The sequence below is a fragment of the Phocoena sinus genome, chromosome X (assembly GCF_008692025.1).
Source record: "Phocoena sinus isolate mPhoSin1 chromosome X, mPhoSin1.pri, whole genome shotgun sequence".
NCBI lineage: Eukaryota > Metazoa > Chordata > Mammalia > Artiodactyla > Phocoenidae > Phocoena > Phocoena sinus.
In genome coordinates this window covers 14109171-14134151 of record NC_045784.1, presented here as the reverse complement: position 1 = coordinate 14134151, position 24981 = coordinate 14109171, and the positions used below count along the sequence as shown (strand labels likewise).

The 24981-nt window shown below is 40.5% G+C and overlaps 1 protein-coding gene across 2 annotated transcripts in view; it reads right to left on the bottom strand.

Annotated features, from left to right (window-relative positions):
* REPS2 (RALBP1 associated Eps domain containing 2) overlaps positions 1–24981 on the bottom strand; it is a 227760-nt gene that overhangs the window by 49438 nt on the left and 153341 nt on the right. For both annotated transcript variants that reach the window (XM_032620885.1, XM_032620887.1), the window contains exon 14: positions 12418–12479. In XM_032620885.1, the coding sequence (XP_032476776.1) occupies positions 12418–12479 (62 nt within the window). The remainder of the gene's footprint in view (positions 1–12417; positions 12480–24981) is intronic.

The window sequence follows — 24981 nt, the reverse complement described above, 5'->3', positions numbered from 1 at the left end:
CTTTAATTAGGTCCCGTTTGTTTATTTTTGCTTTTATTTCTTTTGTCTTAGACAGATCCAAAAATGTATTGCTTCTACTTTTGTCAAAGTGTTCTACTTTTATGCTTTCAGGTCTTGCAGTTAGGTCTTTAATCCATTTTAAGTTTATTTTTGTACATAGTGTGAGAAAACATTCTAATTTCATTCTTTTACACGTAACTGTCCAGTTCTCCCAACACCACTTACTGAAGAGACTGTCTTTTCTCCATTGTATATTCTTGCCTCCTTTGATGTAAATTAATTGGCCATGAGTGCATGGGTTTATTTCTGGGTTCTCTGTTCTGTTCCACTGATCTATGTGTCTGTGTACCAGTACCATGCTGTCCTGCTTACTGTAGCTCTGCAGTATAGTCTAAAGTTAGGGAGAGTGATACCTCCAGCTTCGTTCTCTTTTTCTCAAAATTGCTTCAGCAATTTGAGGTCTTTTGTGGTTCCATATGAATTTTAGGATTCTTTGTTCTACTGTGGGAAATGTCATGGCTATTTTAATAGGAATTGCATTAAATCTGTAGATTGGGGCTTCCCAGCGCAGTGGATAAGAATCCTCCTGCCAATTCAGGGGACACGGGTTCAAGCCCTGGTCCAGGAAGATCCCACATACTGCTGAGCAACTAAGCCCGTGTGCCACAACTACTGAGCCTGTGCTCTAGAGCCCGCGAGCCACAACTACTGAGCCCACGTGCCACAACTATTGAAGCCTGTGCGCCTAGAGCCCGTACTCTGCAACAAGAGAAGCCACTGTAATGAGAAGCCCACACACCGCAACAAAGAGTAGCCCCCACTTGCCCCAACTAGAGAAAGCCCGCGCACAGCAACGAAGACCCAATGCAGCCAAAAATAAATAAATAAAATAAAAATTTTTTAAAAATCTGTAGATTGCTTTGGGTAGTATAGACATTTTAACAATATTAATTCTAACAATACAAGAATATAGGATATCTTTCCATTTCTTTGTATCATCTCCAATTTCCTTCATCAATGTTTTATAGTTTTCAGAGTATAGGTCTTTCACTTTCTAGGTTAAATTGATTCCTAGGTATTTTGTTCTTTTTGGGGCAACTGCTTTTTCGTTGTTTTTTTTTCTTTGCTCTTGCTTTCCGATAGTTTATTATTATTGTATAGAAAATCAACAGATTTCTGTATATTAATCTTGTATCCTGCAACTTTACTGAATTCATTAATTAGTTCTAATAGTTTTGAGGTGGAGACTTTAGGGTTTTCTATGTATAGTATCATGTCATCTTCAAATAGTGAGTTTTACTTCTTCCCTTCCAATTTGGATGCTTTTTATTGATATTTCTTTTTCTTCTCTGATTGTTGCTGTCAGAACTTCCAATACATTGTTAAATAGAAGTGGTGGAGAGTGGGCATCCTTGTCTTGTTCCTTATCTTAGAGGAAATGCTTTCAGCTTTTCACCACTGAGTATGATGTTAGTTGTGGGATTGTCATAAAGAGCCTTTATTATGTTGAGATATGTTCCCTCTATACCAACTATGATGACAGTTTTTTTTTATCATGAACGGATATTGAATTCTGTCAAAGGATTTTTAATGCATCTATCGAGATGATTACATGATAGTGATCCTTCCTTTTGTTAAGATGGTGTGTATTACACTGATTTGTGAATACTGAACCATCCTTGCATCCCTGGAAAAAATACCAGTTGATCATGGTGTATGATCCTTCTTATGTATTGTTGGATTGAGTTTGCTAATATTTTGTTGAGAATTTTTGCATCTATATTTATCAAAGATGTTGGTCTGTAATTTTCTTTTTTTGTAGTGTCTTTGTCTGGTTTTGGTATCAGGGTCACGGTGGCCTCATAGGATGAATTTGGGAGTGTTGTTCTGTCCTCTTAAATTTTTTGGAATAGTTTGAGGATAGGTAGTAGCTCTTCTTATGTTTGGGAGAATTCTCCTTTGAAGACATCTGGTCCTGGGCTTTTGTTTGCTGGGAGCTTTTTTTTATTACAAATTCAATTTCACTACTAGCAATAGATCTGTTCAAATTGTCTGTCTCTTCCTGATTCATTTTTGGCAAGTTTTACGTTTCTAGAACTTTGTTAATTTCTTCTAGGTTGTCCAATTTGTTGGCATATAACTGTCTATAGTATTCTCTTATGATTTTTTGTATTTCTGTAGTATTGGTTGTTATTTCTCCTCTTTCATCTCTTATGTTGTTCATTTGGGTCCTCTCTCTTTCCTTCCTGATGAGTCTGGCTAAAGGCTTATCAATTTTGTTTATCATTTCAAAAAAACAGGTCTTGGTTTCATCTTTTCTTTTTTTTTTTTGGTCTATTTATTTCCTCTCTGATCATTATTATTTCCTTCCTTCTGCTCATTTTGGGCTTTGTTTGTTCTTCTTTTTCTAATTCCTTTAGAACGCTTAGGTTAAGTGTTTGAGATTTTTCTTGTTTCTTGAGGAAGGCATGTATCCCTATAACATCCCTTCTAGAACTACTTTTGCTGCATCCCACAGATTGTAGAAAGCTGTGCTTCTATTTTCATTTGTCTCGTGGTATTTTCTCATTTCCTCTTTGATTTCCTCATTGTCCCATTGGTTTTTTAGGAGTGTGTTGTTTACTCTCCATGTGTTTGTGCTTTTCCTGTTTTTTTCTGTAATTGATTTCTAGTTTCATACCACTGTGGTTGGAAAAAATGCTTGATATAATTTCTATCCTCTTAAATTTGTTGAAACTTCCTTTGTGCCCTAGCTTGTGATCTATCCTGGAGAACATTCCATGTGCACTTGAAAAGAATGTGTATTCTGGTCTTTTCAGATGCAATGTCCTTACTATTAAGTCCAACTGCTCTATTATGTCATTTAAGACCACTGTTGCCTTAATGATTTTCCATCTGATCTGTCCATTGATATATGGGGGGTGTTAAGGTCTCATACTATTATTGTATTATTGTCAGTTTCTCTCTTTATGTCTGTTAATATTTCCTTTATATATTTAGGTGCTCCTGTATTGGGTACATATATATTAACAAGTATAATATCCTCCTCTTGTATTGATCCCTTTGTCATATAAAATGCCCTTCTCTGTCTTTTTTTATAGCCTTTGTTTTAAAGTCTACTTTGTCTGATATGAGTGTTGCTACCCCTGCTTTCTTGTCATTTTCATTTGCATGAAATATCTTTTTCCATCCCCTCATTTTCAGTCGGTGTGTGTCTTTGGCTCTACAGTGCGTATCTTGTAGACAGCATGTACATGGGTCTTGTTTCTATATCCAATCAGGTACACTATGTCTTTTGATTGGAGCATTTAGCCCATTCACGTTTAAGGTAATTATTCACATGTATATTCTTATTGTTATTTTGTTAATTGTTTGGTGTTTTTTTAGGTCTTTTTTGCTCCTTTCTTCTTTTGTTCTCTTGTGACTTGATGACTATATTTAGTGTTATATTTGGATTCCTTTTTTTTTTTTTTTTTTTTTTAGATGTTGGGGGTAGGAGTTTATTAATTAATTTATTTTTGCTGGGTTGGGTCTTCGTTTCTGTGCGAGGGCTTTCTTTAGTCGTGGCAAGCGGGGGGCCACTCTTCATCACGGTGCGCAGGCCTCTCACTATCGCGGCCTTTCTTGCTGCGGAGCACAGGCTCCAGACGCGCAGGCTCAGTAGGTGTGGCTCACGGGCCCAGCCGCTCCGCGGCATGTGGGATCCTCCCGGACCGGGGCACGAACCCGCGTCCCCTGCATCGGCAGGCAGACTCTCAACCACTGCGCCACCAGGGAAGCCCTGGATTCCTTTTTATTTTATGTGTGTACATCTATTATAGATTTTTGGTTTGTGGTTACCATGAAGTTTTTATATAGCAATATATAAAATATGCTATAAATATCATATAATATATGATTGTTTTAAGTTGCCCATCTCTTAATTTCAAATGCATTTTAACAACTCTGCATTTGTACATCTAGTTGTTTTGTGTATCCCTTAAGGCCACTTGGTTTTTTAAGAGTATGTCATCTAATTTCCACATATTACGGAATCTTCCAGTTTTACTTCTGGTACTGATTTCTACTTTCATTCCACTGTGGTCAGAGAAGATACTTTGTATGATTTCAGTCTTTTTAAATGTACTGAGATTTGTTTTGTGGCCTAACATATTTTCTATCCTGGAGAATGTTCCATGTGCACTTGAGAAAAAATGTGTAGGCTGCTGTTGTTGAGTAGAGTGTTCTATAGATGTCTATTAGGTATCTATTTCCTTATTGGTCTTCTGTCTAGTTGTCAATCCATTAATGAAAGTGATATATTAAAGTCTCTATTATTGTAGAACTGGCTATTATTCCCTTCAGTTCTGTTGGTTTTGCTTCACATATTTTGGGGCTCTGTTGTTATGTGTGTATATGTTTATAATTTTTATCACATTAATGGATTGACTCACTTATCAACACATAATGTCATTCTAAGTCTCCTGTAACAATTTTTGTCTTTAAGTTTATTTTGGTCTGATATAGTAGAGCCACCCCAGCTCTCTTTTGGTTACTATTTGCATGTAATATCTTTTTCCATCCTTCCACTTTCAATCTATTTGTATCACTGGATCTAAAGTGAAGTCTATTGTAGACAGCACATATTTGGATAGTTTTTAATGCATTCTGTCTGTCCCTGCCTTTTTAAAATACATATATTTTCTTTTAATGTATTTTTATTGAATTTGTTACAATATTGCTTCTGTTTTTTATGTTTTGGTTTTGGGCCATGAGGCATGTGGGATCTTAGCTCCCTGACCAGGGATCGAACCCACACCCCCTGCAGTGGAAGGTGAAGTCTTAACCACTGGACCGCAAGGGAAGTCCTGTCTCTGCCTTTTAATTGGAGATTTTAATCCATATAATTTAAAGTGATTACTAATAAGGAAAGATTTACTTTTGCCATTTGCTGTTTGTTTTCCAGGTCCTACACCTGTTTTCTTCTCAATTCCTCCATCACTATCCTCTTTTGTGATTAACTGACTTTTTTTTTTAGTGTAACATTTTTATTACCTTCTCATTTTTTCCATATTTTTTTTAGTTTTTTCCTTAGTAGTTACCCTAGGAATTAGTTAATATCTTAACTTTATAACAAGTTTGAATACCAACTTCATATCAATAGTATAGAAACCTCTGCTCCTACACAGCCCTGCTGCCTCCTTATATTACTATTGTCACAAATTACATCTCTATGCATGTGTGCCCATTAACACAGATTTTAAATTATTGTTTTAAGCATTTCCCTTTTAAATCATATAGAAAAACAAAGGAGTTACAAACTAACAATGCAACACTACTGGCTTTTATACTTACCTATGTAGCTACCTTTACCTTTCTTCATTTCTTTTTAGAGTCTCAAGACACTGTCTAATATCCTTTCATTTCAGCCTGGAGGACATCCTTTAGCATTTCTTACAGGGCAAGTCTACTAATGACAAATTCCTTGAGGTTTTGCTTATCTGGGAATGTTTCAGTCTCCAGTGACACTGTCCGTGGGGGAGTAAAGTGCCTCCCCAGGTGATCTGCTGCCATCAGTCACAGTTGAGAGACTAGATTCCCCCTTTGGTCTCTGCTGAAGCCATGTTTGCTGACTAGGAAAGCACCACTCTGGGCTGTCTACTGCTACCACATGAGGAACAAAATACCAGCCTCTCCAGTAGGTCTCTGCTGACATCAGAGGGGGGAGCATCCATGGTGTTTGGCTGGGGTACAGCAAGTATTGTTAAAAAGGTCTATATCCAGCTTAGCTACCTCCTTCCCAGTGCTTTGGCTGGGGAGTATATGTTTTTGTTTGCATCTGTCAGTGGTTCTGGGTTGCAGGCTCCTCCAGTGCCCAGTCCAGGATATATGAAAGATCTGTTAAAACTCAGGGGACTCACTACTATGCTATTCCTCAACTCCTGAGGCCCTAGTCAGCCTGCTTTCCTCTTTACATCTTTTGAAATCCTCTTTCTGCCATATTATGCCTAGAGTTTTTAGTTGTACTTAGCAGTGGGAGAGCAGGGAGAAATTAGTCTAAGCCATCTTGTCCTCAATTGTGTTTTGTGATGTTTCACCTATACTTGCAACAAAATTTTTCTTGGACCGAGGAATACAACACATAATCAGAAACTTTAAGCACTAAAAGGATCTATCTAGTCTAATCTTCTCATTTTCTAGAAGAGATAGTAGGTCCGTCAGATAAATTTGCTTACTTCCCATAAAGCCATAGAGCTTCATAATAGTAAGGCTAAGAATAAGACCACAGACAGACACATTTGTATAATGCTGTACAGCTTTCATTACGTTCTTTCATCATCGCAGATGAAGATAAATCCTGGACCTAGATCTTCTTTCCTTAATCACTGAAACACTCACTAACATACTGTGATTTTCAGCTAATCTTCAGCATGCACCGTAGGACAGAAGAGAGTAACACTTTGTAAGAAAATGAAGATGGCATCTTAGGTGATATATGTTTGTAAATTCTCTTCAAAATAATTACTGAGTTTCTAATACACAAATACATAGAAGACTACCTCTTGACATATACTAAATTTATATTTTGATGAGCGAAAATCAGGATGCCGTATATACCTTGGAAAGCTTACAAATATGCTTCATCTACAAACCAATATATTATGGTGATTTAGTAACTAATGTACATTACATGACATCATCTGAACACATTATAGCAAAAGATCTCATGATATGTGATATACGCTCACAGGGTTCTAATTTAATAAAGAAAAAAGCCACAAAGTTTTAGAAGCAGTAACGTTTCTATGTTGTTTACATTTCAAGAATGTTTCTTGCTGTTTTCTTATAGATATTTGAAAATTGCCAGTGAGATAATACTTCATTTTACTCTCCTGAAAATGGATTTAGTATGCATTTTAAATGGATTCAGTATGCATGCTATACTTTAATCAAATTTACATTTTAAAAACATATTACATAACCCTGTAAGAGACTTACATAATCACTAGTAATGCCAAAAAAGAGAGAGAGCTCTAAAACTCTTAATGTCTCCCAGGAGAATTTACTATTTTGTATCATCAACTATATTAACTTAAGGAAAACAGTCTTGAAATGAAAAGATACTCATTTACAAGGACAATGTATTTTTTTTTTAAAAAAGCAAGGAGTATCAAATATTTCAGAACTTCAGGGCCTACAAACTGCCATTTGAGTTTAAGTGAGCCTCAGTCTTCCCTTGCAAATTAAATGAAGAGAGTATTTTATATCAACTTGTATCTAAGAAATCTGGCTTTGAAGTAAAGTGGCATGCCCAGCATATTCCTACTGGATTCAGTATAGCCTTAGAGACCTGATCCTAGCCAGATGGCAAAGTCAGATGACACATTAGCTGAATGGACTATGGATTCCTTTCAAGGCCATCTGTGTTCATAGCTAGTCCTTCACAACAGTACACAGAGGACTGGAGACACACAGCGACTAGTCATTCCAGCAAGACCTTCCCATCATGCCCCCTGACCCTGCTGAAATCAGTTATCACCAGAAGCCCGGGACCCCCAGGCCATTCATTGTGATCAGGGTCCCTGTCCCCACAGGGTCTGGATATATCCCCTAACCGGACTTCGTGTCTCCCACCCTCCCCAGCTTGAGAAAGCCTCCCACCGTGCCCTTTAAGAACTCACGGTGGAGCATCAACAGATCCCCTATATTCTCAACTTCTTCTTTGAACATTCCTTCCTCTCACCTTAATCCAGTGCCTCTCAATCCTGACTGCACTTCAGAATCACCTGGGAAGCTTCTACAAACTCCCAGCGCCCAGGCCTCAGTAGGTCGCAAGCTCCCCCAAACGACGCTGGTGCCCGCAAGGGTGAGCGCTGCTGTGCTGGGTGACACCCTGTGCTGTCCCCTCAGCAGCTGCTCCCCAGACAGAACTCTCTCATCAGGGGGCCTTTCCTCTCCCACAGCTCTGGCACCACCGGGACTAAACTGAGCAGGCTGGCTGCTCTTCACTGCCACCTCCAAACATGAAATCTCTCTCGTCTAAAATCTCCTAGCTTTCCAAATTGCGGGCAGTTCCTCCAACACACAGGGACCTCTTGTACACCTGTTTCTTTGCATTTGCTTTTTCTCTACAGTAATGTTCTGAACCCCTCAGCCATTAAAAAGAAAAGTTCTCTTGTTTCTGTAAAACTCATTTCACTGGTAACCTTGGCCCTTGCATGAAGCCCTCTTGGTCTCTCTGAGCTTAGAAGTATTGCTAAAATGCTTCCTTCATAGCGCTTTCATCCCACAATGCTATTGTAGTGCTCACTGCATTGCTCGCGAAGAGCACTTGCCGTTATAAAGTGAGAAATTAGTGGTATAAGTAGGAAAATTCGGAGCACATGAGTCTACAGGGAGCTGCAATTCATCAAATGTGGTGCTAACACAAAACTGAAAATATTATCCTTTGGACCAAAAAAAAAATCTCCTCTTTATTAAAGATAATTACACTGAAGCTGTGGCTCTATCACAATTGCTATAAGAAATCTGGCCCGAGATCAACATTATTAAAGGAATTTGGCTATTGAAGTACCACACAGGCCCCGAGCAGAAAACAGACCTACAGGACAAGCACCAACCCTGTGAATGGCATTTTACTCAGTTCATATGCACACAATGAGCTAATAAGTTTAACTAACTCTCATTTTAACACTGCTCCATATGAAACAGTTACCTCTAATTGCTTTTTAATCATTTACACTATGAATCAGTCTTTTTTAAAAAAAAGTGTCACCTCTGGCCTCTAGCCTGAGACAAGATACTACACCCTGCTCTCTGGCCTGTCCACAGGAAAACATGGGACCAAAACATTTGATTCTTTATATACTCACTTGGTCCTTCTTGATCTTACCTATATAGCATGAAAAATAAGATCAGTTTCTTTGAATTTATTCCTTTTCCTAACTCCAGGGCCCCATTTGTATAACTTAATCCAGATGTTCATACCATGGTGGTGCCTGGTCTAAGTAAGGGCCAGTGAGGCTGCATTTTATGCTGAAAACCTAAATCTCATCTCTCACTTGATAAAATTAGAGACAGACTTTTGGTGTATGTATGCATGTATCTATCTATCTATCTATCTATCTATATATATAAACATATATATATATCTTTGTGCACGTATCTGCAACTGTACAAACTCTCTTACATACTTAAAAACTGATAGTGCATTACTGATTGGCCACATAGTTTTTTAAATAGTGTTCCTCTTGGGGGAATAAAATGTTTTCTTTATTATAATCTAGTCTTGCCCATTTATCAAGTTCTATAATATGAAAATGTTAAATCCAAAAACTTTTTATCTTAATCTCTTCTCAAAGCTACTAATAAATACAATGATTTTAATTATACCAGGCTTCCTGGTTTCTCCCCTAAGTACTACAGTTTAAGCCCTACAAAAGAAGTCTCTGTAGTTAAGTATATATATATATATTTTTCCAAAGTCACCTTGATTGTCCATATATACCAAAGAACAGTCAAAAAATTTTTAACATAGCAAAAGAATAACTCAGATTATTTAAGTTCTCTATAATAAAATTTGTTGCTTTTCTGTTCCTTCTTCCTCTCTCATGAGGAAGCAACGAAGAAAACACAACAAACCTAAAACACAACAATTTGAAATCCCAAGCTAATGTGTGGTAAACTTTCTTTTTCATTTTCACCTCTTCTAGGGAAACCTATTGGCATAAGATATAAAAATTTAACTTTAATCACATAATATACAGATGAGGTGACAGATTAAAGATGTTTGGAAATGTTCTTACCAATACCTTAAGGCTGGTGTATAATATAATCATGTGCTACGCCCTCAGGATATTAACAGTATTTTATAAATAAAGGGATGAATGGTCACAAGCTAGAAAGCTGCCAGCTTTAACAAAATTGAGCAGGTTGGGGCTTCCCTGGTGGCACAGTGGTTGAGAGTCCGCCTGCCGATGCAGGGGACACGGGTTCGTGCACCAGTCCAGGAAGATCCCACATGCCGCGGAGCGGCTGGGCTCGTGAGCCATGGCCGCTGAGCCTGCATGTCCAGAGCCTGTGCTCCGCAATGGGAGAGGCCACAATAGTGAGAGGCCCGCGTACCGCAAAAAAAAAAAAAAAATTGACCAGGTTGCTTTACTGTAGGACTTCAAAGCCCTTAATGAGCTGGCGTGCACTGCAAATCTCCCAGAGCAGGTACAGAGGCAGCAAATCTGTCTTACCATACAGCCCTATTAATATCTCCCAGGAGAAGGCTTCATCACAAGTAGTTTGGGAAAGACTGAAACATATAGGTGCTCCATACAGATGGTTAGGTGACTTTCTCCTGGGGCCAACAGTAGGAATTTGACACGGCACAAAGACTAAACACCACCATGTGTGGATCAGCCAGGACTTCCTCTGTTGACCGTGTGTGTCCCACGTACAGTGGGCGAGGAGGGGAGTGTAGGGGAGCGAAGTGGTGGAGGGCTCTTCTGCCTGCTTTTCATACACACCTGTTTCTATAGTCTGAAAACTCCATAGTTAGGCAGCTGAGCTGGAGGCTTGGGCTGAGTGCTAGGCTCACTGTTTACATTGTGATGGGAAATCTGATAGACAAACAAGCAGTCTCTTTCGTTAACAGTTGACTTCAGAATTCCCAGGTCCCCTCCAGCTCCTCAGTCACCAAGCCCCAGAGCAGGCAGGAAGCCCACCTAGAGCAGCTCAGATGAGGACTGCTGATAGCGGCAGCACGGTTCACAACCAGGAACTAACTACTGTCACTTGTGCAGCAGGAGAAACATAAGGAGGTTGGTCACAAAAGCCCTTTCAGACAAGTGTTCCAAGCATTCATCCAGGTGGCTCCCAAGTCCTGGTCTGAAACCAGCAGCTGGTAGATAAGCACCTCCGGAACGCCCACTAATGTTGCTGTGACAGGCTTGCTGTTGGTGTAAATCAGGAGCATCAGCTCATCTAGGTCCTCCTGGGGGACGTGGTGAAAGCCTCAACTGCCAGCGCAATGGCACCCTGTCTTCCTGTACACACGGATACTTTGACTCCAACAATGGGAAGGGGGAGGAAGCTTCAGGAGATAAACCTTGGCTCTACTGTTTACTAGCTATGTCACCTTGGGTAACTTGCTTAACCCCTGTATGCTTCAACTTCTTCATCTGTTTTTTTTTGTTTTTTTTTTAAGGTTAATATTTATACCTACACTTCATAGGGTTTTTGTGAAGATTAAATAATGCATTGAAAGCACTTAGCACAAATGCGTGCTCTACTATAGATGCTCAGGAAACACAGCTAATAATTTAAATGAGTAGAAATCACAGCCAAGGAAGGGCAAAGATGGAACTAAAGCTTGGCAGTAGTAAATAGCAGGGACTCAAACACTTGTTGGCTGGTTAATTAATCTCTCGTAAAGCTAACGCTGGAATATTGAAAAAACGGTTCTGACTTATTTATATGTGGTCAGGAGGAAGAGGGGTTTAATTACCCTTCAAACTGAAGGAGGAAGCCCATGTCTCATGGTATTTGCATCTCGAGGTTGAGTGGACACTAAAGACCACCTAATTCTCTAAAAGAAGGACAAGCCAATGTTTAAAGTGGTTTCAGTGACTCAGCGAGTCCTGAGATGCACCATATGGAAACGTATGCTCTGAACTACCCAGAGCAATGAGGTAGAAACTGGGTCGCTTTATAGAGAAATTTCTCAACATTTCCTGCCCAAAGTCAGAGAGAGTCTTTAAAGATAGTTTCTTCAGGAGCAATTAATGAAAGGAAGGATCTGTAGCGCTCTTTACCACACTCCACGGATTTGCTGTTTGCTTCTCATTTTCAACTCTACAAAGAGTGTTCATGTAAAAGGCCATAGTAGCACATGGCAATAAGGCGGAATTGATTCACAGGTGAAACAGATTCGGGCGATACAGTCTCCCAACGCTGCTGATTCAGCTTTTTGTCCCAAAGGAAAATACCATCCTAAAAAAAGCACTGTGGGCGCACTAACTCCATGCTGAGGACCATTTATTTTTAGTTTATGCAGAATTAACACAGCTCCTAAAACACTGAGGAAAATATAGGCACTCAGACTGCACATACTACACAGAAAAGCCACGTTCCCCAGCACCAATCGGAGAGGCACCCCTTCTGCTCCTCTCTCTGTAATGAAAACCACATGCAACCCTCTACAGCCAAGACTGAACTGTTTCACACATTTGCTTGGTTGCTTATTGAGGAAACTGTCCCCTTTCCACATGAGGCTGGGGGCTGGCTGGATAGGAAGAAATTCAACCCCACTCTGCTCTCCCGGTCCAGTCCAGACATCATCTTGGGAACCTGACCAGCCAGTTCTGTGGTGATCAACCCTCGCAAAGGAACCACAGTGGGAGGACAACTGCCTACTGACAGTTCTCAGAAATCAACGTCGTCTCCTACCTGTGATGGACAAGGTCTCGGAGGAAGTGCAGGTGGTGGAGGTAACAATCCTGACTTAGAAGCTAAAAAGAAAAATACACACTGTTAAGGACCACCGAAAACAACACACAGCACTCTTCAACTTGTTAACTGGGAAGAGCTATCGCATTTAACAATTTTAAATTTTTAAAATCTATCTGAGGGCTTTTTTTTTTTCCTTAAAAAAAAAGAGTACATGCTATTTCCAATTTCATTTTCCTCCTATCCAAAATCCAAATATCTATATAGGCTGTTGTGATTAAGACAGTGTTAAACAGTAAGGAAATGACACCCTTTGATCAAAAGACTGGAACCCAGCACAGGAAGGACAGTCAATCCCCAATTAATCTGATGTTAATTATTTAGTTTCAAATACTCTAGGCCCTTTGGCTCCTCTCCTATTTCTTCCAAGCTCTCAGCCATTACACTGCTCATTAGCTTGAGTTGGGAGCCAGAAATCCAGAATCCCAACAAGGCAGCACTGCTGCCCTGTGAGTGGGTCTGAGAGCAGTAGGAGAGGCTGCAAATGATAGACTAAAATGATATTTAGGGATTCTTCAAATATCTCAATTTCCTTTTCGCCCTCTGATCCTTATTATCAGGGATAATTAAGTCTGTTTCTAAAAAAATCTGGCCCCATTTGAAGCATCTTCTGAAAGAAAGTTTCATTCTAACTTTTTAAAAAATTTTTGTGAGATACAGAGAAAGCTGGAGTTAAGCCAAGAATGTCTGAGTTGTAATTTAACAATGAAAACAAACATCTGCTATCGAATTATAAATAAGGCTCATGATCACACGCAAGAAATAAGTTTATCATCACACACTGGCCAAGTTAAACCACATTCTTTACAAACTCCTTAGAAAAGCACACTGTGCTCTATATACCTATATGCAGTTATTTCCAAATCTGTAATATGTGGGCTAATATTTAAACAACTTTCTATGCCTTAAAAATAATTCATACCCTTTCTCCTGCTGCCAGGATAGGAACTCAACTCTGTGTTTCCTTGGCAGATTGCAATTCCACTGGGCACGTAGATCTTGGGCTGCGGTTCGCCGCACACCCACTACACTCCAGGTGCCCAGGCAGGGCTCCTTACACCATCCACCATGTGGCTGACATGGTCTTGGTGCTCCAGCCTGCTGTGAGGCTTGAGGCTCCCAGGTAGGAGAGCCAAGTTCAGGACACTGGTCCACCAGGCCTCTCAGCGCCATGTAATATCAATCACCAAGAGCTCTCCCAGAGATCTTCGTCTCAACGCGAAGACCCAGCTCCACCCAATGGCCAGCAAGCTCCAGTGCTGGACGCCTCATGCCAAACAACTAGCAAGACAGGAACACAACCCCACCCCCTAGCAGAGAGGCTGCCTAAAATCATACTAAGTTCACAGACACCCGAAAACACACCACCGGATGCAGCCCTGCCCACCAGAAAGACAAGATCCAGCCTCACCCACCAGAACACAGGCACTAGTCCCCTCCACCAGCAAGCCTACACAACCCACAGAACCAACCTCAACCACTGGGGGCAGACACCAAAAACAACAGGAACTACGAACGTGCAGCCTGCGAAAAGGAGACCCCAAACACAGAAAGTTAAGCAAAATGAGAAAACAGAGAAACACACAGCAAATGAAAGAGCAAGGTAAACACGCATCAGACCAAACAAATGAACAGGAAATAGGCAGTCTACCTGAAAAAGAATTCAGAGGAATGATAGTAAAGATGATCCAAAGTCTTGGAAACAGAATGGAAAAAATATAAGAAACATTTAACAAGAACCTAGAAGAACTAAAGAGCAAACAAACAATGATGAACAACACAATAAATGAAATTAAAAATTCTCTAGAAGGAATCAAAAGCAGAATAACTGAGGCAGAAGAACGGATAAGTGACCTGGAAGATAAAATAGTGGAAAAAAATACCACAGACCAGAATAAAGAAAAAAAAAAAGAAAAGAATTGAGGAGAGTCTCACAGACCTCTGGGGCAACATTAAACACACCAACATTCGAATTATAGGGGTGCCAGAATTAGAAGAGAAAAGGAAAGGGACTGAGAAAATATTTGAAGAGATTATAGTTGAAAACTTCCCTAATATGGGAAAGGAAATGGCCAATCAAATCCAGGAAGCACAGACAGTTGCATACAGGATAAATCCAAGAGGAAACATGCCAACACACATACTAATCAAACTATCAAAAATTAAATACATGGGCTCCCCGGGTGGCACAGTGGTTAAGAATCTGCCTGCCAATGCAAGGAACACGGGTTTGAGCCCTGGCCTGGGAAGATCCCACATGCCGCGGAGCAAATAAGCCCATGCACAACTACTGAAGACTGTGTGCCTAGAGCCCGTGCTCTGCAAAATGAGAAGCCACGACAATGAGAATCCCATGCGCCGCAAAGAAGAGTAGCCCCCGCTCACTACAACTAGAGGAAACCCGCACACAGCAATGAGGACCCAAGAGAGCCAAAAATAAATAAATAAATACATTAATTTTTTTTAATTAAGTACAAAGAAAAAATATTAAAAACAGCAAGGGAAAAACAACAAATAAAATACAAGGGAATCCCCATAAGGTTAACAGCTGATCTTTCAGCAGAAACTCTGCAAGCCAGAAGGGACTGGCAGGACATATTTAAAGTGATGAAAGGGAAAAAACTACAAGCAAGATTACTCTACTCAGCAAGGTTCTCATTCAGACTCCATGGAGAAATTAAAACCTTTACAGACAAGCAAAACCTAAGAGAATTCAGCACCACCAAACCAGCTTTACAACAAATGCTAAAGGAACTTCTCTAGGCAGGAAGCACAAGAGAAGGAAAAGACCTATAATAACAAGCCCAAAACAACTAAGAAAATGGGAATAGGACCATACATATCAATAATTACCTTAAATGTAAAGGGATTAAATGCTCCAACCAAAAGACTGGCTGAATGCATACAAAAACGAGACCCATATATATGCTAACTACAAGAGACCCACTTCAGACCTTGGGACACATACAGACTGAAAGTGAGGGGATGGAAAAAGATATTCCATGCAAATGGAAATCAAAAGAAAGCTGGAGTAGCAAATACTCATATCAGATAAAATAGACTTTAAAATATGAATGTTACAAGAGACAAGGAAGGACACTGCATAATGATCAAGAGATCAATCCAAGGAGAAGATATAACAATTGTAAATATTTATGCACCCAACATAGGAGCACCTCAGTACATAAGGCAAATACTAACAGCCATAAAAGGGGAAATCAACAGAAACACATTCATAGTAGGGGACTTTAACACCCCACTTTCACCATGGACAGATCATGCAAAATGAAAACAAATAAGGAAACACAAGCTTTAAATGACACAATAGACCAGATATATTTAATTGATATTTATAGGACAGTCCATCCAAAAACAACAGAATACACTTTCTTTTCAAGTGCTCATGGAACATTCTCCAGGATAGATCATACCTTGGGTCACAAATCAAGCCTTGGTCAATTTAAGAAAATTGAAATCCTATCAAGTATCTTTTCGGACCACAACGCTATGAGACTAGATATCAATTACAGGAAAAAATCACAAACACATGGAGGCTAAACAATAAACCTAGAAACAAATGACAATGATAACATGACGACCCAAAACCTATGGGATGCAACAAAAGCAGTTCTAAGAGGGAAGTTTCGAGCAATACAATCCTATCTCAAGACACAAGAAATATCTCAAATAAACAAGCTAACCTTACACCTAAAACAATTAGAGAAAGAAGAACAAAAAACCCCAAAGTTAGCAGAAGGAAAGAAATCATAAAGATCAGATCAGAAATAAATGAAAAAGAAATGAAAAAAACAATAGCAAAGATCAATAAAACTAAAAGCTGGTTCTTTGAGAAGATAAACAAAATTCATAAACCATTAGCCAGACTCATCAAGACAAAAAGGGAGAGGACTCAAATCAACAGAATTAGAAATGAAAAAGGAGAAGTAACAACTGACACTGCAAAAATACAAAGGATCATGAGAGATTACTACAAGCAACAATATGCCAATAAAAAGGACAACGAGGAAGAAATGGACAAATTCTTAGAAAAGCACAATCTTCCGAGACTGAACCAGGAAGAAATAGAAAATATAAACAGACTAATCACAATCACTGAAGTTGAAACTGTGATTAAAAATCTTCCAGCAAACAAAAGCCCAGAACCAGATGGCTTCACAGGCGAATTCTATCAAACATTCAGAGAAGAGCTCATACCTATCCTTCTCAAGCTCTTCCAAAATATAGCAGAGGGAGGAAAAATCCCAAACTCATTCTACGAGGCCACCATCACCCTGATACCAAAACCAGACAAAGATGTCACAAAGAAGAAAACTACAAGCCAGGGCTTCCCTGGTGGCGCAGTGGTTGGGAGTCCGCCTGCCGATGCAGGGGACACGGGTTTGTTCCCTGGTCCAGGAGGATCCCACATGCCGCGGAGCGGCTGGGCCCGTGAGCCATGGCCGCTAAGCCTGCGCGTCCGGAGCCTGTGCTCCGCAATGGGAGAGGCCACGACAGTGAGAGGCCCATGTTCCGCAAAAAAAAAAAATTTTTAAAAACTACAAGCCAATATCAGTGATGAACATAGATGCAAAAATCCTCAACAAAATACTAGCAAACAGAATCCAACAACACATTAAAAGGATCATACGCCATGATCCAGTGGGGTATATCCCAGGAATGCAAGGATTTTTCAATATACGCAAATCAATCAATGATACACCATATTAACAAACTGAAGGATAAAAACCATATGATCATCTCAGGAGACGCAGAAAAAACTTTTGACAAAATTCAAGACCCACGGGCTTCCCTGGTGGCACAGTCGTTGAGAGTCCACCTGCCGGTGCAGGGAACACAGGTTCGTACCCCGGTCCGTGAAGATCCCACATGCCGCGAAGCAGCTGAGCCCGTGAGCCATGGCCACTTAGCCTGCACGTCTGGAGCCTGTGCTCCGCAACAGGAGAGGCCACAACGGTGAGAGGCCCGCATACAAAAAAAAAAAAAATTCAACACCCATTTATGATAAAAGTGCTCCAGAAAGTAGGCATAGAGGGAACTTACCTCAACATAATAAAGGCCAGGGCTTCCCTGGTGGGGCAGTGGTTGAGGGTCCACCTGCCGATGCGGGGGACACAGCTTCGTGCCCCGGTCCGGGAAGATCCCACATGCCGCGGAGCGGCTGGGCCCGTGAGCCATGGCCGCTGAGCCTGTGCGTCCGGAGCCTGTGCTCCACAACGGGAGAGGCCACAACAGTGAGAGGCCCACGTACCGCAAAAAAATAAAAAATAAAGGCCATATATGACAAACCCACAGCCAACAAAATTCTCAATGGTGAGAAACTGAAACCATTTCCACTAAGATCAGGAACAAGACAAGGTTGCCCACTGTCACCACTGTCGTTCAACATAGTTTTGTAAGTTTTAGCCACAGCAATCAGAGAAGAAAAAGAAATGAAAGGAATCCACATTGGAAAAGAAGAAGTAAAACTGTCACTGTCTGCAGATGACATGATACTTATAAATAGAGAATCCTAAAGATGCTACCAGAAAACTACTAGAGGTAATCAATGAATTTGGTAAAGTAGCAGGATACAAAATTAATGCACAGAAATCTCTGGCATTCCTATACACTAGTGATGAAATATCTGAAAGAGAAATTAAGGAAACACTTCCCTTTACCACTGCAACAAAAAGAATAAAATACCTAGGAATAAACCTACCTAAGGAGACAAAAGACCTGTATGCAGAAAACTATAAGACACTGATGAAAGACACTGAAGATGATACAAACAGATGGAGAGACTTATCATGTTCTCAGATTGGAAGAATCAACATTGAGAAAATGACTATACTACCCAAAGCAATCTACAGATTCAATGCAATCCCTATTAAACAAACAATGGCATTTTTCACAAAACTAGAACAAAAAATTTCACAATTTGTATGGAAACACCAAAGACCCCGAATAGCCAAAGCAATCTTGATAACGAAAAACAGAGCTGGAGGAATCAGGCTCCCTGACTTCAGACTATACTACAAAGCTACAGTAATCAAGACAGTATGGTACTGGCACAAAAACAGAAAGATAGATCAATGGAACAGGACAGAAAGCCCAGAGATAAACCCACGCACATATGGTCACCTTATTTTGACAAAGAAGGCTAGAATATACAATGGAGAAAAGACAGCCTCTTCAATAAGTGGTTCTGGGAAAACTGGACAGCTATATTAAAAGAATGAAATTAGAATACTCCCTAATACTGTATATAAAAATAAACTCAAAATGGATTAAAGACCTACATGTAAGGCCAGACACTATAAAATCCTTAGAGGAAAACATAGGCAGAACACTCTATGACATAAATCACAGCAAGTTCCTTTTTGACCCACCTCCTAGAGAAATGGAAATAAAAATAAACAAATGGGGCCTAATGAAACTTAAAAGCTTTTGCACAGCAAAGGAAACCATAAACAAGACGAAAGGACAACCCTCAGAATGGGAGAAAATATATGCAAACGAACCAACTGACAAAGGATTAATCTCCAAAATACACAAGCAGCTCATGCAGCTCAATATCAAAAAAACAAACAACCCAATCCAAAAATGGGCAGAAGACCTAAACAGACATTCCTCCAAAGAAGATATACAGATTGCTAACAAACACATGAAAGGATGCTCAACATCACTAATTATTAGAGAAATGTAAATCAACTACAGTGAGGTATCACCTCACACTGGTCAGAATGGCCATCATCAAAAAATCTACAAACAATAAATGCTGGAGAGGGTGTGGAGAAAGGGGAACCCTCTTGCACTGTTGGTGGGAATGTAAATTTATACAGCCACTATGGAAAACAGTATGGAGATTCCTTAAAAAACTAAAAATAAGGGACTACCCTGGTGGCACAGTGGTTAAGAATCTGCCTGCCAATGCAGGGGACACAAGTTCAAGCCCTGGTCATGAAGATACCACATGCCACGGAGCAACTAAGCCCATGCGCCACAACTACTGAGCCTGTGCTCTAGAGCCCATGAGCCACAACTACTGAGCCCATGCGCCACAGTACTGAAGGCTACGCACCTAGAGCCTGTGCTCTGCAACAAGAGAAGCTACTGCATTGAGAAGCCCGTGCACCACAACTAAGAGTAGCCTCCGCTCACTGCAACTAGAGAAAGCCCACACACAGCAACAAAGACTCAATGCAGCCAAAAATAAATTAATTAATTGAAAAACAAAACAAACAAACAGAAAACCTAAAAACAGAACTACCATATGATCCAGCAATCCCACTACTGGGCATATACCCTGAGAAAACCATAATTCAAAAAGAGTCATGTACCACAATGTTCACTGCAGCTCTACTTACAATAGCCAGGACATGGAAGCAACCTAAGTGTCCATCAACAGATGAATGGATAAAGAAGGTGTGGCACATATACACAATGGAATATTACTCAGCCATTAAAAGGAACAGAATTAAGTTATTTGTAGTGAGGTGGATGGACCTAGAGTCTGTCATACAGAGTGAAGTAAGTCAGAAAGAGAAAGACAAATACTGTATGCTAATACATATATATGGAATCTAAAAAAAAAATGGTTCTGAAGAACCTAGGGGCAGGACAGGAATAAAGATGCAGACACAGAGAATGGACTTGAGGACACGGGGAGGGGGAAGGGTAAGCTGGGACAAAGTGAGAGAGTAGCATGGACATATATACACTACCAAATGTAAAACTGATAGCTAGTGGCAAGCAGCTGCATCACACAGGGAGATCAGCTCAGTGCTTTGTGACCACCTAGAGGGGTGGGATAGGGAGGGTGGGAGGCAGATGCAAGAGGGAGGGGATATGGGGATATATGTATACATATAGCTGATTGTTATACAGCAGAAACTAACACAGCATTGTAAAGCAATTATTCTCCAATAAAGATGTTAAGAAAATAATTATTCAGATAACAAAAAAATAAAATAAAATAAATCATAGCAATGTGCCAAGAACATAAAGGTTTTTGCGTATCACTTTTGATTTGACCCAGCTAGCTCAGAGAAGCTAGAAGGTGGAGCTCAGGGCTTTCCACAAAGGTAACTCAGAGTAATTTCATAGAGATTTTCCTCCTGAGCCAGTGCATGGATGTGGTACAACCATGTTGGCCCATCAGTGATTTCTCTCAATCTGTCTTTCATTAACATTTATGAAACACATCAGTGAGTCAAAACTCCAGAGGTGGTGAGACCTTGAACAGCCTTCGGTAACAAAGCATGTAGCAAGAGAGAATGACAAAAGCCTCAGGAATTATCCACCTCAGGGCCCCCACTCTATAGGTCCTCATGGATTGGGCCTTTAAATTAAGGGTTACTTTAAAAATAAAATGAAAAAACCAACAAAACACAAAATTTATGCTTGCTTTTAAAGGAGAGGTCTTGCACCAGAATGAAGTGTATGTTACAACAACCCTTCAGGGCTTTCCTGGTGGCGCAGTGGTTGAAAGTCCGCCTGCTGCTGCAGGGAACACGGGTTCGTGCCCCGGTCCGGGAGGATCCCACCTGCCGAGGAGCGGCTGGGCCCGTGAGCCATGGCCGCTGAGCCTGCGCGTCCGGAGCCTGTGCTCCACAACGGGAGAGGCCACAACGGTGAGAGGCCCGCGTACCGCAAAAAAAAAAAAAAGAAAGAAAAAAAATGAGGAAAGTAATGAAAAGTAAAGAAAGTTAACTGATAGGGGATCCTATTTCCCATCCTTCAGGAGAAGGGCGTAGACCCTTGAAGATCTGGTTCCAGCTACACCTCATGCTGTTTTGGGCTTCAGGATCCCTGCCCCTGTGGTCCCTTCTGCCTCTAATTCACCTGGATAACTCAGAATATAGTAAGTGACCAACAAATATTTGTTTGAACTAACATAAGAAAGAACTATACTATTATGCTACATTTTTAAAAAGCTGACTGAAGGAGTTTCGGAGCAGTTAGATTCTCAGATTTTTCTCACACATTCTGCACAGTTTCAGCCTTTCTCCCACTCCAGAAAAATGCTAGAAATATTTTCTTCTCCAGGGAGGACACAAGGCCCAGGTGAAGGCACAGGGGCCACACTGAAAACAGTAAATGTAGGACTCTGGACGCTGAGACACTTCCAGCCCTCTCCCTATCTGCTCCCAGACTATTTTACCCAGAGACTAGAAAACTGCTCCAGGGAATTGGACCAGCCAAGATGGAAGATCTAGATATCAACACCAAGAGATCTCCAAGAAGATGGTTCAGCCAGATCATTCTACCATGAAGCCCACGCATGGCAAGTCCCATCCACTTACTCATGAATTCCAATCAGCTTTTTAGCCCCCATTCTTAAATATAAGCAGGTGATGAACTACCACCAGATATCTGCAGAAAATTTTCTAACCTAAGACAGAGCAATAAAAATAGAAAACAGTTGGCCTCAAAGAAACAGATTAGATCTATACAAGGAGAAAAAATTTTAATGTTATTAATATCATCAGAATGATTATTCGGTTTAATCCAGAAATATTTAAACATTTACTATGTCCCAGGCACTGTTTAAGGCGCTGGGAAAATATCAGTGGGAAAAAAATACACAGGAAAAAAAGTCTTATCCGCATGAAGTTTATATTTCATTGATAAGACAGATAATGGGGTAGGAGTGAGGGATGAAATTTTTAATACAGTCAACAGGGAAAGCCTCAATAAGAGATAAAAAATGTTATTTGCAAAGATGAAATAATGGGATGTTACTGAAAACAGAATATTCAAAAAATTAAAAAGAGCGCTTGGAAATTAAAAACATGACAGCAGAAGAGGAAAAGCTTAATAGAAAGGTTCAAAGTCTAAGGAAATCTCAAAGAAAGTAGGGAAATATCCAAACAAAAGTTCCACAAAAAGAAATAGAGAAAATAGTAATAAAACAATTAACTAGTTCAAGAAAACTTCCCAGAAATGAAGAATATAAGTTTCTAAATTAAAAGAGCTCACGGAGGGACTTCCCAGGTGGTGCAGTGGTTAAGAATCTGCCTGCCAATGCAGGGGACATGGGTTCGAGCCCTGGTCCGGGAAGATCCCACATGCTGCGGAGCACCTAAGCCCATGCGCCACAACTACTGAGCCTGCGCTCTAGAGCCTGCGAGCCACAACGACTGAAGCCCACATGCCTAGAACCCTTGCTAGAGAAGCCACTGCAATGAGAAGCCCGCGCACCGCAACAAGGAGTAGCCCCCACTCGCCACAACTAGAGAAAGCCCGTGCGCAGCAACAAAGACCAAACGCAGCCAAAAATAAATTAATTAAAAAAAAGAGTCACTGTTTTTGAAAAAAATAAAATAAAATAAAAGAGCCCACTGAGTACCCAGGACGGTGGAAGAAAACAGACCCATGGCACAGCACATCAACGTGAAATTTCAAAAAACTGGAGTTAGAAGATTCTACTATTTTCCACTGGGGGTGGGAGAGGAGGGAAGGCTACATACAAAGGATCAGATGTCCAAATGGTTTTAGATTTCTTATTATACCACTGGAAGCTAGAATTCATTGGAGCAGTACCATCAAAATTCTGAAGAAATCTGATTTCCAACCTATGATTATATACCCGAACTAGCAGCCTGCGTGATGGTTCAATTAAAGATATTTTTAGACATTCAAGGTCTCAAATTGAGCACCATGTACCCTTTCCAGGAAAGCTACTCAAAGATGTGCTCTACCAAGACAAGAGTAAACCAAGAAAGAGTAAGACATGAGGTACAGGATGAAGGAGATCCAACATGGGAGAAATAGGAAGGGGATCCTTGGATGACAGTATAGGAGAAGCCATGATGAAAACTACATACCAGGCATAGAACACAATCATTTTAGATTTCCTCAAAAAGATGAAACTAATACCTGATGTTTCAGAATTTCATAAGAGTAACCTGAGAAAACTGAGGGAGTCTACAGTTGATTCAGGGGCAAGTACACTAAAAAGAAACATGATTATTCACTCCAAAGCAAACAAAAATCTGTGCAGTAGGAAAAGTGAAAAATTTTCTATATGACTACATAGCCATAGTAATAATATAAACACTTAATATTAATCTAACCAAAATGATAATATTATATTGGTGGGGTGGAAGAGGGGAAAGGTGACAGGGGAGGGAAGACAGTAAATGATGACTAAAACTGTAAAGTCAACGAGAGGTTATACAAGTATCTTATTTTGAAATATGAAGGAAATATCAAAATAAGCAACATTAAAAACTCTGTAGCAGGGCCTTCCCTGGTGGCGCAGTGGTTGAGAGTCCACCTGTCGATGCAGGGGACACGGGTTCATGCCCTGGTCTGGGAAAGATCCCACGTGCCGCGGAGCGGCTGGGCCCGTGAGCCATGGCCGCTGAGCCTGCGCGTCCGGAGCCTGTGCTCCGCAACGGGAGAGGCCACAACAGAGGGAGGCCCGCGTACCGCAAAAAAAATAACAACTCTGTAGCAGAGTGCATTCTCCCAAGTCTTGAGGTAAATCAATGGCCTCAGAGGAACTTCCCACACTTCAGTTTGTCCCGTCAGTTCACCACGGAGCCCTGGCCTTCAACGCCATGGTATCAGGATATCAGCTGTGATTACTCACTTCTGCAGCTTCTTCCCCCTCTTTCCAGAAGTCATGTCCACTGACCTTCAATCAAGAGAAGGGAAAACTAAGAGTTCCCACTCATTTCACTTCACTTCAGATTTGGAGCATCAGTAAGAAATCTCAAGACTAAAAGATCCCACATGCTGCAATGGAGATCCCACACAGGGCAACAAAGGTCCCCCATGCTGCAACTAAGACCTGGCGCAGCTAAATAAATAAATAAATATTTTAAAAGAAAGAAATCTTAAGATCTGCCTACTCACACACATGGCTCCTGGAAGGAGGCAGGCAGAGCCAAGAGTGCACCGCCAAGCCTCAGTTTTTCCCTTAGCTGCTACCCTTTCCCCCCAAAATGGCACTAGCTCATGCATCTTTCCTTGTTTGCTTGTTGCTGAGAAACTTCTTCCATGTGTTTATGATTCTGTGTTCATTTCCTTTAATGGCAGGAGATATTAATCTAGCTTCATTCTTCCAATTTTATGTCTAATTCATCTTTTGGTCTCCCGTGGCGCCTAAGCACACTACCTTGTGTTTAGTAAGTACACAGTGGGTGAATAACTGGAATTTAATTTAGTGAAAAGTCTTTCTTATAATATTTTCAGCCCATTCATGACCTTAAATTAGATTCAAATATTTTATCCAGCATGCTCTAATCACTTTTTTAAAAAAAGTACACCTTCAAGCAAAGTGAAATTGAAAATGTACTTCAGCTGAATAATCTCGTGTACACATGCAAAAGATGACAATATACCTGTTAATAGTACCACCTGCTTTCCCAGAAAGGAAGAGGAGAGAAAAGAGGGGAGGTGAACACATTTTCTGCATACATTAAAAGCAACCGTACCCGTGAAGCAATTACAGGTTTATTCCTAAAGTCTTAACAGTTAATAAGATGGGACACC